Raw genomic sequence first — 15,613 nt, forward strand, 5'->3', positions numbered from 1 at the left:
AATATCGCGTAGTTTATCCTCAAACAAAACGATAGGACGACCACTTCTCGGTGCATCTGTCACTGTACCCGTACTTGGTACTTCGAAATTTGTTAATCAAATCTCTCACAGTATCGCGGTGTGGGAGTGTTGTCTCCAAGAAAACCGAATTAAATGTTTGATGAACTGAAACTGTATTTACTGCCAGCTTTGACCACCTGTTTGACTAAAAACACACGTTCTTCAATGGTCAGAATTTTAACAGCGACAAAAACATAACAAACGAACAAAGGAACTAAACTTAAACGTTCACGTCAACACGTAACGACACACAGCAACGATACTATTGACGCTGGCTGAGATAAACGAAACAGTTGAGTGTGGGGAGAGTCCACTTGAAGGGAAGTAACCCAGGCAAGCGGACAATACACGGTACTGCAGAGAGACTTTTTGAACACCCCGTATAGTTACTCACATCTGTAGTTGCATAGCTGCACTGTTACGACAATAATTTCTAACACAGTTTTCTCCAATTTTCTACAGTGCTCTCCCTGTCGGCATGGAGAACATCAAGTATAATGATGACAGCAGCAGTTTGGTTTCCAACATTTCTCTGGGTGCAGGAACAGGCAACAGGATACAATGCACCACCAAGGAGAATACACCCTTTGGGAATAAGAGTGATACAGTGCATGTGAGCCACAGAAGTGGCATCTGCAAAAAGACATTCGCACAGTTGCAGGAAATGAAGAAGCACACTCGCTTGGAGAGGCGTGAGCTTCTGCATCTGTGTGGTGTTTGTCACAAAACATTCACAATGAGTAGCAGTTTGAAGAGGCACTTCCTCTTACACACTGGTGAACGCCCTTACGTCTGTGGGATTTGCAGCAAGACATTTACACAAAGTTACCATCTGAAACTGCATTCGAGGCTACACTCTGGCGAACGTCCCTATGTCTGTAGTGTTTGCAGCAAGTCATTCATACAAAATAGTGACATGAAGCGGCATTTGCTGTTGCACACTGACATACACCCATACAAGTGTGATGTTTGTCACAAGTCATTCATACAAAATAGTGAACTGACACAGCATTTGCTGTTGCACACTGGTGAACGCCCATACATTTGTGTCGTTTGCAAGAAGTCATTCGACCAAAATACTGAACTGAAGGAGCATTTGCGGGTACACATTGATGAATGCACATACAGCTGTGGCATATGTAACAAGACATTCATGCGAAATAGTCAGCTGAAGAGGCATTCACGGTTGCACAGTAGCAAAACTGCTAAATCTGTGAAGCGCGTCATAAGAGATTCAAGAGCATCAGCAAGTTGAAGGGACACTCACAGCTGCTGCACACTGGTGGAAAACCACAAAGTTGCAACATTTGTCTATAGGATTTATGTTATTGCGGCAACCTGAGAATAGTTTCTCTCATGAGGTAATGCCCACCTTATGTATTTTCATAAAGATTCGCAATGAGTCGCAGACTGTAGAAGCATTCATTCTTGCTCACATCTGCAGCTCATGGTCTAGCAGCTAGTGTTGCTGCCTCTGAATCACGGAGTCCCAGGTTTGATTCCCGGCCTGGTTGGGTATTTTCTCTGCCCGGGGACTGAGTGTTTGTTTTGTCTTCATCATCACACTCATTTGTGACAGTGGTTAGAGTGGACTGTGTAAAAAGAATTGGACTGTGTAAAAAGAATTGGACTATGTGCGAGCACTGATGACCATGCAGTTGAATGCCCCACAAAGCAATCATCATTGTCATTTTTGTTCATAATATCCATCAAAACTGTCTGAAAATACATTTGCAAGTGCACATTGGTGAATACTGCTACTGATATGACTGTGCCATTATAAGATTGGTTGGTTGGTTTGGGGGATTAAAGGGACCAGACTGCTATGGTCATCGGTCCGCCATTATAAGATGAAGAGCAGAAAAGGCTCAATAGTGTACGTGAGATCTCACATCTAGTGAGGGTGGTATGTCTGTCTTTCCTGAACAATCATGATGGATAGTGATAAAGTTTTAACTAACACATCTTAAAAATAAAGTTATGTAATTAATGTGTTGTTTTTATATTTTTTTCTACATATCTTCAGTTGTGCAGTACTTTGCGCTCTTGACAAAGATGAGTGTATCAGTGTATCACAGGTACATTTCTAGAACTTTCTAAGGCTTTTGATAAATTTGACTATAGTAGTCTACTAAATAAGCAAGAAACTTTAGGAATAAGTGGTGTAGCATATGAGTGGTTCTGATCATACCAAGCATACCCTTGATATGCAAAGAAACATGCATAACTCCATCTGTCTGTGACAACTCTTAATTTCAGTAACCAGTAACTCCATAATCAAAGAGAGATTTGAAAGTGCATGGATTTCTCCAGTCTATCAATAACTAGGTTTCTACTATAGTTACATATTTAGCATCTTTCTTTATCACTTTATATTATTTTTTAAGGAACCATTTTTGCTTCACCTGCAAAATTTAACAAAATGGAGTTACGAGGTTTTCATTGCCTCCATAGATATAATGTATGAAGAGGAGACATGACACATGCCTCAAGTAAGCCTAAGAGGAGAGATGACACATGCCTCAAGTAAGCCTAAACTTTTAGCAAAACATTTCTCAGAAGCAAAATATATTAATACAAGTTCCTCAGGATACCCTAGTAAGGTAAATTCTGTTCTTACTGGTGCATCAAACTGATGATGTTTCATCTCAGGCTGTACTGAATTAACAGGCTGTATAATAGTTAATATAGATTACATCTACATACGTGTGATACACACAACTAGATACAGGCATTTCTTCTGTGTCTGACCATAAAACTTTAGAAATAAACACTGCTTAATCTACACTAGATGATGGGTTCGCATGATCTACAGTATTTCCTCATTTTAATTTCAAGACACAGACACTAAATAAGGGCACATAATATGATTCAGTACTACAGATTAAAGGTAGGACATTGTCGTAGCTGAAAGGAGTCTACAAGCAAATTTTCCCATCTACTTAGTACCTTGAATTAACACAGCTTACTTATCTTTCTAACAGGACCATGCAGTAGCATCCAACACATTGATCTCTTATAAGAGATAGATAAATTGTAGTATAAATCCAGTACTTAATGGCCTTTCAGATCATGATGCCCAGTTGCTTACATTTAATATAGTGGGGTCTGATTCAACTAATAACAGGAAGTGGGAAACTATACGAATGATAAATGAAACATGAATTGAGGGTATAAAAAACTGTTTGAGGAATACAGACTGGAAATATCTATACAATTCACCAGGGATAAATGAAAAATATAACTGTTTCTCTAATATGGTCAAGGTCACCTAGAAAACTGCTGCCCTAAGAAACTAATCAAAGCAAATAGGCCTGGCACTGCCCTTCGGCACACTTAAGACCAAATAACATGTCTTACATTCCCTCAATCATATATGTTTTATGTATCAGACTCTTCAGGAAGATGTGCGCTACAATATGAAGATATTTTTGAAAAGTCGATTTTTTTAAATTTTTGGCTTCCTACCTCAAATGCTCAAGGGAGGGATAGCGCCACTATCTAATATTGGCCCGGTTTGGAAATATCGTAGATCCAGACCTGATGCGCAGAGTAGTCTGAATTGTAGACGGGAGGTGGTAGTCTCCACGTGACCTGTGTTTACGTTAAGTGATTTTGCTGTTTCCTATTCGTTTATTGCTCTCACGTCAAATGAAAACAAAACGGATTTTTGTGCTCGGGAGCTGTCAAGTGATTTAAAATAATTTCACATAATTACGGAAGGCTAAAATAAGTTATTAGTTTTAGATTTTATTTTGTTTCTATCTTTCTGACAGTCAAGCGTTAATGGCCTTGCAGAACAATGAAGTTATCTTTGTCGGTTTGTTAAAGAATTTTGACTGTTATTAATCTTTTCTGCTGAGGCTGTCAATTTATTTGAAACAAAGTGTTTAATTCCACCCTATTACCTAGTTTCTACTATTCGCTATATTTCAAGTTCACGTTTTCATTGTCTAGTACGTATGGCATTATGCAATAATGAAGAACCAAACATGAGATAATGCGGTACTGGTACTCCAAGAAAATTTACATATGAATCTGGACATACGAACGTGCACTTTAAGCCGAATTATGCATTTTAATAGGGTTCACAAAATTCCCATGCTCTTGGAGTATCCTCTAACGTCTTGTTTCTTTTATGACATAACATAAGATCTTTTAATCTTTTACACATACGAACATACGGGCTTCCTGCGTCATCATAGGTGCGCAAGCGCGGCGGCGCCTGTCATCTGGCGCAACTGCTGAAACGAATCTATTTCTAAAAGGTCGCGGGAAAATATTCCGCATGGTTGTTTGAAAAGCGTTCCTTTCGAATAAATTTCCTTTTACACAAGATGAACTCTGTCCGCCAATGTCACAGAGCGTTTGACTCTCATCCAAAATTCCAATCTTTGAGAACGACCATTTAGAATATTTTCGAGCCCAGAAGATCAGACATTTATGTCGTTGTTAAAACTGTTACTGGCACATTGGTGTAACACGTGCAAAAAAGATCAACATTATGTGTGAAAGCTTAGCTCCTCTTGCAGCTTATTAATCTTAGAGGCAAATATTATAGGTTACGTGAAAGCTTTTCTTTTCTTTTCTTTTCTTTTAGCAACACTATGTATATTAATTTAAACCATGACCTTTCCCTACTTGTGTGTTCATGCTACTTAACAGTGGTGTTGCTATTGGCTGACTACATCACGTGTCCTATGCTCTGAATATCCCCTATCAACAGCTGGCGAGATTACTTGACATGAGCCATGATTGGCTTACAAATGCGCATCGCAACTTGATCTCAATCCTTCTGAAAGTAACATGCGGTGTTTGGTGGTATTCGAATTTATACTTTCGTAATATGAAATATGCAGTATACATCAGACATCTTTTCAAAACATGTTTTTTCCCCCCGAGTTTCATTTTCTAAAGTGCCGGGCAATTCTACGCTGGTGTATAAAACCACAACCATTGAAAGGATTGATATGCTTTACAGTTCCAAGGAAAAGTATACTGTTACTTAACACAGAAAAAGTGTATTTTCATCCGGGAGAAAGTTTATTTTTAACTGGAAAATCCGGGAATTTTTTTTTCCTCGTCCACGTATGCACCCTGTGTTCGGAAAGGAATGTCGACTGATCAAACTATATTCACTTTCACAGATGATATATTGTTGTTGTTATTGTTGTCTTCAGTCCTGAGACTGGTTTGATGCAGCTCTCCATGCTACTCTATCCTGTGCAAGCTGCTTCATCTCCCAGTACCTACTGCAATCCACATCCTTCTGAATCTGCTTAGTGTACTCATCTCTCGGTCTCCCTCTACGATTTTTACCCTCCAATGCTAAATTTGTGATCCCTTGATGCCTCAAAACATGTCCTACCAACCGATCCCTTCTTCTAGTCAAGTTGTGCCACAAACTTCTCTTCTCTCCAATCCTATTCAATACCTCCTCATTAGTTATGTGATCTACCCATTTAATCTTCAGCATTCTTCTGTAGCACCACATTTCAAAAGCTTCTATTCTCTTCTTGTCCAAACTAGTTATCGTCCATGTTTCACTTCCATACATGGCTACACTCCAAACAAATACTTTCAGAAACGACTTCCTGATACATAAATCTATATTCCATGTTAACAAATTTCTCTTCTTCAGAAACGCTTTCCTTGCCATTGCCAGTCTACATTTTATATCCTCCCTACTTCGACCATCATCAGTTATTTTACTTCCTAAATAGCAAAATTCCTTCACTACTTTAAGTGTCTCATTTCCTAATCTAATTCCCTCAGCATCACCCGATTTAATTTGACTACATTCCATTATCCTAGTTTTGCTTTTGTTGATGTTCATCTTATATCCTCTTTTCAAGACACTGTCCATTCCGTTCAACTGCTCTTCCAAATCCTTTGCCGTCTCTGACAGAATTACAATGTCATCGGCGAACCTCAAAGTTTTTACTTCTTCTCCATGAATTTTAATACCTCCTCCAAATTTTTCTTTTGTTTCCTTTACTGCTTGCTCAATATACAGATTGAATAACATCGGGGAGAGGCTACAACCCTGTCTCACTCCTTTCCCAACCACTGCTTCCCTTTCATGCCCCTCGACTTTAATAACTGCCATCTGGTTTCTGTACAAATTGTAAATAGCCTTTCGCTCCCTGTATTTTACCCTTGCCACCTTTAGAATTTGAAAGAGAGTATTCAATAAATCCAAAGGTATTACCACTTGGAATATTCTGTGATCTTGCTAAAGCTTTTGATAAAACAGAAGGGAAACTTAACACATTAACATTATAACCACAGCCAATATCAAGCTTTAGTTACAACAGTAAGGCGAACATTACATGTTAGAATCAACAGAACACACAGGAAACAGCATAACACTTTGTAGTTACTGTGAACACTTAGATACTTGGGCAATAGGCAACATAAAACAAGTGATTATCACAGATTTTGCTTTTAACAAGTAAAAAAATAGTACTACATAAGCATAGAAAGCATTAGTACATGCTACAGATACTCTCACTTTGATGTACCTATACTATGTGACATAATTTTACTCTCTTGTTCTTAATAATCACATGTAACTGTCAGCAAAGTAAGACACAACTAATGACAGTTTTGTTTTTAATGATACCTTCAGCTTCTGCTGGACATACAGTACCATCATGGTGTGACAGTGAATACTAGAGCAACACCAGCAAGCTAAATATAAGTAACCTTAATTCCAGATAAACTAAACAACAATGGGCTTACTATGGTGGCTACTTTCTTCCTCTTCTTTTAACAACGAAACTGTGACCATATAGATAGTGCTATATTTTCAGGGAAGTAATAATTACACGTTCAACAAGCAATATACCATCCAAAATACACAGAAGTTAGAAGTGACGTCTTTACAAGTTTGGATAACCAGCAAAATTCAGTGTGACTGTCTAGCGCCACCTTCAGTTTACAGTCTTAGTGTGTCGTTCTCTTTATTGATCATACCAAATCATTAAGTACTCTGCGCTTCTGAGAATAACTGTGCAGGTCAGGTTACACTGCAACATTCTGAAAACATTTTCACGAATGCAAATACATCAACAATAGAAACGTAATGGAATTTATGAGGTCTGAGTGTCAGAAATATATTGCATTATCTAACCTCTTTGGTGTACTAGTACGTCCAGAATAGTGTCTGCTATCTTCTCCACATCTGTGTGTTAGGAACTCCTCTATCCGAAGTTTATTAATACTATCACTGTGGATGCAAAATCTGAAATGTGTTCTCCCATCACAATACTCATTTAATTTAATTCTGTTAAAACATCACCAATGTGGGATTTTCTCAGCCATTTCATGCTTGCAACATGGGTGTGACATCAGCATCTATGGCTCACTAAATTACCTTTTTCTACCACAGTCGCTGTCATAAAAAATAGAAGAAACTGGAAGACCATAAACAGCATACAACAAAACACAAAAAGGCTGCCAGTGAAATATAGTAGTAAGGCAATATTTCTGTGGCAGCAAGTAGCAGACCATGGTAGTGCCTCGAGAATTTCGGAGTAAATTCTAGACACACTCGTATTTTCACTGTCTCGAACATACGTTATTTTAGAGATAAGGGTGGTGAATTAGAACTATGTCTACTGCCCCACAATTATGTGCGTACAGGATGGATGCGTATCGGACGCACGATCGGCGTGAGCAGGTAGTCAATGAGCCCATCTAAGAAGTTAGATGTACTGCCCATGGAGTAAACGCATCATACACTGTGAAATATAAAACATTTATGGTATAAAACATTTGATGGGTGTTGAAAGAAAAAACTTTTATTCATTCTCTCACTTACTTTCATAAAGACTGGATAGTTGTCTTATTTAGCTTGGAGAGACTTCTAAACTGTATGTATAGAAAGATGGTTGTAATAGAGTCTGTCACTCCGGAAGGTGTTGATCTTACATAAATGTTTAGTGTATCAAAACTGCTGCATAGTATGAAAATACAGTGTTTAAAGTAATATCGAGTGCACCGAAAAGTGTGTAGAGTGTATAGAAAATTCCTCCAGAGTGGCATCTATTCTTCAGAGAAAATGCGGAACAGAGTACCACAGCCAGTTATCCTGAAAGAAGATTGGCGAAGCAACTCCAAGTTTCGACAGTCAAGGGGGAGTGTGAGTCTTGCAGACCAGTTCAACATTGTCACCCTTAGTCAACGGTAACCGCCAGACCATCAGCAGTTGCTGCCTCTTATATAAGGGAGTCGAGAAGTTTCTAGTCTAACATATACAGAATGACAGAAATTTATTAATACAAATTTATTTTTCAATATAATACCTGTGTACACCAATACACTTGCAGACACACTCAGATAACTTCTGCAAACCATTCAAATAAAAGGTCTTTGATTTCGAGTCCAACCAAGTGTTCGCAGCGTCAGTCACTGTACCATTGTTGTCAAATTGTCATCCTTTGAGGTCTTTTCTTAGGTTTGGCTAAAGAAAAAAGTCCAATGGAACCAAATCTGGGGAATATGGTGGATGCTGTAACAATTCGAATCCGCAGACTTGCAGAGTTTCCAGCGCTGAGAGGGCTTTGTGCGCTGGTGTGTTGTCCTGAGGCAAAAGAACTCTATGCACCAATTTTCTGTACATATTTTTCTTTACCTCTTCTCTCAAACAGAGCAGGAGGGTTCAATATTATGCTGCACTGATAGTTATGCTCTTTTACAAGTAAACCATCATAATTATTCCTTCCGCATACCAGAATACCTATGCCATCATCTTACTGGCCGATTTTTGTACCTGGCATTTTTTTGGGGTGGAGGATAAAGAATATTTTCATTGCTGTGACTGTTGTTTAGTCTCATGATCAAAGTGGTGAACCCACATTATGTCTATCATCAAATATCTTGCAAGAAAGCCGTCTTCATCCACTTCAAAATGGTGGATGATTTCTTCATAACACTGCACACACTCCCATCTCTGATCTGCATTAAACTTGTCATATGTCTACCCCTGACACGCCTTCACAGAAGAGAATGTCTAGAATGGAGTCATCAACATGTCACCTGGATGGTTGAACAATGGGAAAACATTTTTTTTTTTTTTACAGATGAGTCCCAATTTAGTCTGGAGTGTGATTCTCGAACAATTCACATTCAGAGGGAAAATGGAACACGATTTTGGGACCCGGACATTGCAGAAAGAGACTGATACTGATGAGGATACCTAATGGTGTGGGAAGGGATTATGTTTACCACTCGACGTATCTTCATGAAATTGTACAGGTAAATTGACAAGGTTTAACTACTCTCAGGGAAGTGCTGTGGGCGCAGACTTTGTATTGATTGACTATAATGCTAGACCTCGAAACACGTGTGGTTGATGTTTTACTTGGAAACAGAAGATACTGCACACATTGCGTGGCCTGCTCACTCTCCCGATTTGAATCCCATACAGCAAGCCTAGGACACACTAGGCAGACAGCTTGCATCACGTCAGCATCCACCAACTCTCCCATACTGCGAGAAACTCTGCAGGAAGAATGGGCGTTATTCTCACAACAAGAGAGTGATGATGAGTGGCAAAGTGATATTTCCAGCAGAGACTACGAGTGTGTGGCACCAAATCTTTGACAAGGGCAGTTTTGTTGAATCTGGGAGTGGAGCTGAAGGTGAGGCCTTTGGATAGGACAGAGGTTTCGGACTGGGAGAGAGGTTTGGAGGAAAGGTTAACTACTGAATTGGGGTGTTGTGGTTCCAGATTGTGTTGACTAGAATTTTGAGGTGTTGGGGGGAGTGGAGCTGGAAGTGGGAGATTGAGTAGATGGGAGAGACTGGGTTTGTGTGCAATGAGAGGAGGTTAAGGTTTTTTGGAAAGGTTGTGGAGGGTGAGTGAGTTGCCTTCCCGGAGGTGGGAAACCAGGGGATTGGATAGTTTTTTGAGGCGGAGGGTGGCATGCTGTTCTCATTTGGGGTTGGCCTGTAGGAGGATGCTATGAACAGCCCCATTGTAGCTGGTTACCAAGCCCCCACAGAACGTATCTCTGCCTACGTAGATCAACGCCTTCAACCCATTACATGCAGTCTCCCATCCTTCATCAAAGACACCAACCACTTTCTCGAATGCCTGGAATCCTTACCCAGTCTGTTACCTCCGGAAACCATCCTTGTAACCATTGATGCCACTTCCCTATACACAAATATCCCGCATGTCCAGGGCCTCGCTGCAATGGAGCACTTCCTTTCACGCCGATCACCTGCCATCCTACCTAAAACCTCTTTCCTCATCACCTTAGCCAGCTTCATCCTGACCCACAACTTCTTCACTTTTGAAGACCAGACATACCAACAATTAAAGGGAACAGCCATGGGTACCAGGATGGCCCCCTCGTATGCCAACCTATTTATGGGTCGCTTAGAGGAAGCCTTCTTGGTTACCCAAGCCTGCCAACCCAAAGTTTGGTACAGATTTACTGATGACATCTTCATTATCTGGACTCACAGTGAAGAAGAACTCCAGAATTTCCTCTCCAACCTCAACTCCTTTGGTTCCATCAGATTCACATGGTCCTACTCCAAATCCCATGCCTCTTTCCTTGACGTTGACCTCCATCTGTCCAATGGCCAGCTTCACACATCCGCCCACATCAAACCCACCAACTAACAACAGTACCTCCATTATGACAGCTGCCACCCATTCCATATCAAACGGTCCCTTCTGTACAGCCTAGGCCTTCGTGGCAAACGAATCTGCTCCATTCCTGAATCCCTGAACCATTACACCAACAACCTAAAAACAGCTTTGGCATCCCGCAACTACCCTCCCGACCTGGTACAGAAGCAAATAACCAGAGCCACTTCCTCATCCCCTCAAACCCAGAACCTCTCACAGAAGAACCCCAAAAGTGCCCCACTTGTGACAGGATACTTTCCGGGACTGGATCAGACTCTAAATGTGGTTCTCCAGCAGGGATACGACTTCCTCAAACCCTGCCCCGAAATGAGATCCATCCTTCATGAAATCCTCCCTACTCCACCAAGAGTGTCTTTCCGCCGTCCACCTAACCTTCGTAACCTCTTGGTTCATCCCTATGAAATCCCCAAACCACCTTCCCTACCCTCTGGCTCCTACCCTTGTAACCACCCCCCGGTGTAAAACCTGGCCCATGGACCCTCCCACCACCACCTATTCCAGTCCTGTAATCCGGAAGGTGTACATGATCAAACGCAGAGCCACGTGATTTACCAACTGACCTGCCTACACTGTGACGCTTTCTATGTGGGAATGACCAGCAACAAACTGTCCATTCGCATCAATGGACACAGGCAGACAGTGTTTATTGGTAATGAAGATCACCCTGTGGCTAAACATGCCTTGGTGCACGGCCAGCACATCTTGGCACAGTGTTACACCGTCCGGGTTATCTACATACTTCCCACTGACACCAACCTATCCGAACTCCAGAGATGGGAACTTGTCCTTCAATATATCCTCTCTTCCCGATATCCTCCAGGCCTCAGTCTCCGCTAATTTCAAGTTGCCGCCACTCATAGCTCACCTGTCATTTAACATCATCTTTGCCTCTGCACTTCCGCCTCGACTGACATATCTGCCGAAACTCTTTTCCTTTAAATATGTCTGTTTGTGTCTGTATATTTGTGGACGGTTATGTGTGTGTGTGTGCGAGTGTATACCTGTCCTTTTTTCCCCCCTAAGGTAAGTCTTTCCGCTCCCAGGATTGGAACGACTCCTTACCCTCTCCCTTAAAACCCACATCCTTTCATCTTTCCCTCTCCTTCCCTCTTTCCTGACGAAGCAACCGTGGGTTGTGAAAACTCGAAATTTTGTGTGTGTGTTTTTTTATTGTTTCTATCTACCAGCGCTTTCCCGCTTGGTAAGTTATGGAATCTTTGTTTTAAAATAAATGCAATCTTGTTGCTTTAATTTTGTACACCAGTATATGTATTGCCTTCAGTACTGAAAAACCAGTACAGAAGCAATGTTATAAAAATAACTACTTTTGGTTTCATAGTATCAGACAGCATCTGGCAGTTAACTGAAATACATAGGCAGAGACAAGAAAAAATCATTCTAGTTAATGACGAACTTCAGTTCTTTTTTGCCAAATTTTGCATTTCTTTCCAAATTCAGTGTTTTTTTCCAAATTTGGCTTGGTGGTGCTTTTTTTGGTACGATTTATATCATCAAATAAAAGTTTGTTATGCAAGAGATGAACTGTTAGTTTAAGGTCATACACAAACACACAGCCTTGAGGGGATTAGAAGCCAAAATGCAGTTTTAAGATCTGGTAACTATCACTTACAGATATTAGTAAATTGCCATCCTTATTTTTACAACATTTTTATACACTGCACATTAAAAATTTTGCAATATGTTGTTAAAGTTGCCAGTTTTTCTAAAAACCACTAATTTCACTTTATTTTTGCATTATTCATTTTCATGTTTTTCCTGTCTGTACACAGAGGTAATCAACAAGAGTCACCCTTAAATTCTGATCCAGTTACACAGTTCCAAGTTAGATGCAATCAGTACTGGGAATCATTGTTTCCTATAAATAGTACATCACTTTTACATATCCTTGAGAAAAATAATGAAAATAGTACTTTCACCCCAAATAACATTATCATTCGCGCTATCACTGGTACAGCTACTATTACCATAACTGGTTTCTTTACTCTCCAAACAATCATCCCACACTTCCTATGCATCGTCAGACCCTATAGTTGGATAGTTGGTTGATTTGGAGGAAGGGGACCAAACAGCAAGGTCAATAGTCCCATTGGATTAGGGAGGGATGGAGAAGGAAACTGGGCATACCTTCTCAAAGAAGGCCCTGTAGTCTCTTAATTTTCTTCCACAGCAAGTTCCACATCACATTCATGATCCTCCATGTGTACAGCGGTAAAGGTGATTTCCCTGGTGTAATGTAGCCTTAGATTGTGTGATCAGGCATTGGTAAGCCAGCCAATTACGTACTTCCCAGTCACCGCAACAAAACGAGATACACAGCTTCTTGCAACGAGAAAGAAAATAGAGCCATTACTGTGGCAATGTGAGCATATAACATCTATAAAGTTATGGTTTGTACAACAGTTCCACCAAGATAATTTATTAGGTTGGTGCATAAGGTCATAGCACTTTTGATTTGCATGTTGGTATTCTACAGATTTATTTATAAACTTTCATTTTTTATTTGTCATTCACTGTTGCTGTTTGAATTTACACACTGTCATTTTGGTACTTGGAGAGTGTGACTGGAGCTGTGGACAATAGAAAATGGAGAGCCAAGTGGAGAAATCTGAACATTTCCAACATATTCTTCTGTCTGAGTTAGATAGATGGGTGACAATTGTGGAAGCAGCCAGAAACCTTTATGCTGTGTACATGGGTAACACTACTTGGCACAGCATAGCAAGAAAATGGTTCTCTCATTTCAAGTAGGATCATTTTAAGATTATGAACTATCTATGTGCGGGAAGACCTTATCGTTTGACGAAGATTGTTTAAATGCCTCAATCCACAGTGATCCACATCAGTGTACTCGAGAACTGGCAGCTGTGATGAACTGTGATCATTCCACATTTGTGTGCAACAGGAAAAGTTCAAAAATCTGGTGTGTGTGTGTGTGTGTGTGTGTGTGTGTACATACGTAGTGCTCTCCAAGGATCACAGAATCAGCAGGTGGCCATATGGCCATATGTGCATATCTGCTTGCTCATCGTTAATTGGCTCATGAATGACAGTTACCATTCCTATACTATATTGTTACATGCGAGGAGAAATAGCGACTTTACACTAATATCGGGAAAAGAAAGAAATGAAAGAGCCGAAATAAAGCATCAACTCCCCATAAGGAGACCTATGTGCAGCCAGAAAAGATATTGTTACTCATTTGGTGGAACAGCAATTGTATGGTGTTCTTGGAACTGCATTCCCGATGTGTAACCATCACTGCTAACATTTAGTGTTGTAACTGTTCTTATACCACCTATCAAAAATCATTTGTATATATCGAGAAAAAGTAACTGTTCAAACAAAACATATACCTTAAAACTTGAAAAACTTCACAAGACTGCTTCTTCATACAATATTTATGTAAATTCTATACCAATATGTTTTGAATCCGTAATTTATGTGAACTATATATTTCTTAAATTGTCAACATAATTCAAAGTAAAACCTAGAATAGAAAGTAGTACAGTCACAGATGGGTTCCTTCGCACGAATGGGGGAGCCATACAGCAATATATTGTCCCATGCAAACGAATAAAATTCTGTATCCATAAATCTAGCACATAAGACAAAGCTGCAATGAATGGTCATCGTGGAGGCAGATTAATGAAGTTTTGCGGATTAGGGGAGTTACCTACAAGAGAAAGAAGATCCAGAGGTCCTCTCCTTGAAAGCTGAGGAGATAAAATTTTCAAAAACTGCTGTTTCAACCTTTTTTATATCAAACAACTGCAATAATGTGTTTTATTTTTGATAAAAAAGTTTTAAATACCTTGAAATGTGTAGCATTCACATCCTTTTTCTGAGCAACTTATTTTATATAATTGTTAACACATAGCAACAAGCTCATAAGCGTTTTGCTTACACAGAGTTCATAAGCAAATTAAAAGCAAATAAACTGAAATCAGAGTCTAATACTTTTAAAACTGTAGTTCTTAATTTTTTGACAGCTATACTTTTGCCAGGTTAGTTCATAATTATCCATGCTCTTATATTTTGAAAATAATACTTATAAGTCTTGAATAGATACTCAAATATTTTTCTCGAATTTTTATTTTCAGTACAATTCACAATGATACTCGTTTCTAAAAAAACGTAGTTGGAATAAAAATGCAATATCAACATTAAATATGTTATCAAAACAATGCATTTGAGACTACTACCTCCAAAGAAGTATGATGTAAATAGTGAGAATGATATTACATCATGACAATAACTCAAAGCTTACTTGCATGCACATAAAGCCATAGTTTTGAAAGTAATATTGTTTTTTAAGAAACTATGTGGTTAAAATTTGGCTAAGATCTTTTACGAAAAACAATCGGTTTTATATTTTTCATTTTAGTTCTCTACACATACAGTGTATATTTGGCATAATTCATGCATATTAACTTCCGACTTGCTCTTTTTTCAGTTTTTATACAAAACTGTAATCCGAGTGTGTGAGTGCTAATTACTCAATCATTTTACATCACAAAAGAACAACTGACATTTTATTAATATTATCTGTACTTAGGAAAATATGTCTTTTCTTTTCTTTCTGACCTTCTCAGTATACCCATCTATTTTTTGTTTTGTAATAATGATGTCTCTCTGGACAGTTGACAAAGCAAGCACTGTCAAGTGGTTTTCACCCACTAGGGTGTCCCAAGCAAATCTTAATGAGTCTGAGTGTCAAGAAGGTCTTTCTGCTGTTGAAATTGACACAGGAAGAGAAGAAAAGATTAATATCAAAGATCTAATGGTAGGAAAAATTTCTGGAGTGCAAAACTACAAACAGTCAACTGCATAGCCTGGCTGGAGTGTTTTGTTTGCTTCTTCCCT

At 39.4% G+C, this 15,613-nt stretch overlaps 1 protein-coding gene across 5 annotated transcripts in view; it reads left to right on the forward strand.

The window, feature by feature from the left end:
- LOC126292266 (zinc finger protein 454-like) overlaps positions 1-2,050 on the forward strand; it is a 97,461-nt gene extending 95,411 nt beyond the window's left edge. For 3 of the 5 annotated variants that reach the window (XM_049986170.1, XM_049986168.1, XM_049986167.1), the window contains one exon: positions 523-2,011. In XM_049986170.1, the coding sequence (XP_049842127.1) occupies positions 523-1,315 (793 nt within the window). In that variant the 3' untranslated portion in view covers positions 1,316-2,011. Of the gene's footprint in view, positions 1-522 lie in introns of all 5 variants that reach the window. The other 2 variants (XM_049986169.1, XM_049986166.1) reach the window with 2 other exon arrangements.
- Positions 2,051-15,613: the final 13,563 nt, after the last annotated feature.

The sequence above is a fragment of the Schistocerca gregaria genome, chromosome 9 (assembly GCF_023897955.1).
Source record: "Schistocerca gregaria isolate iqSchGreg1 chromosome 9, iqSchGreg1.2, whole genome shotgun sequence".
Lineage (NCBI taxonomy): Eukaryota > Metazoa > Arthropoda > Insecta > Orthoptera > Acrididae > Schistocerca > Schistocerca gregaria.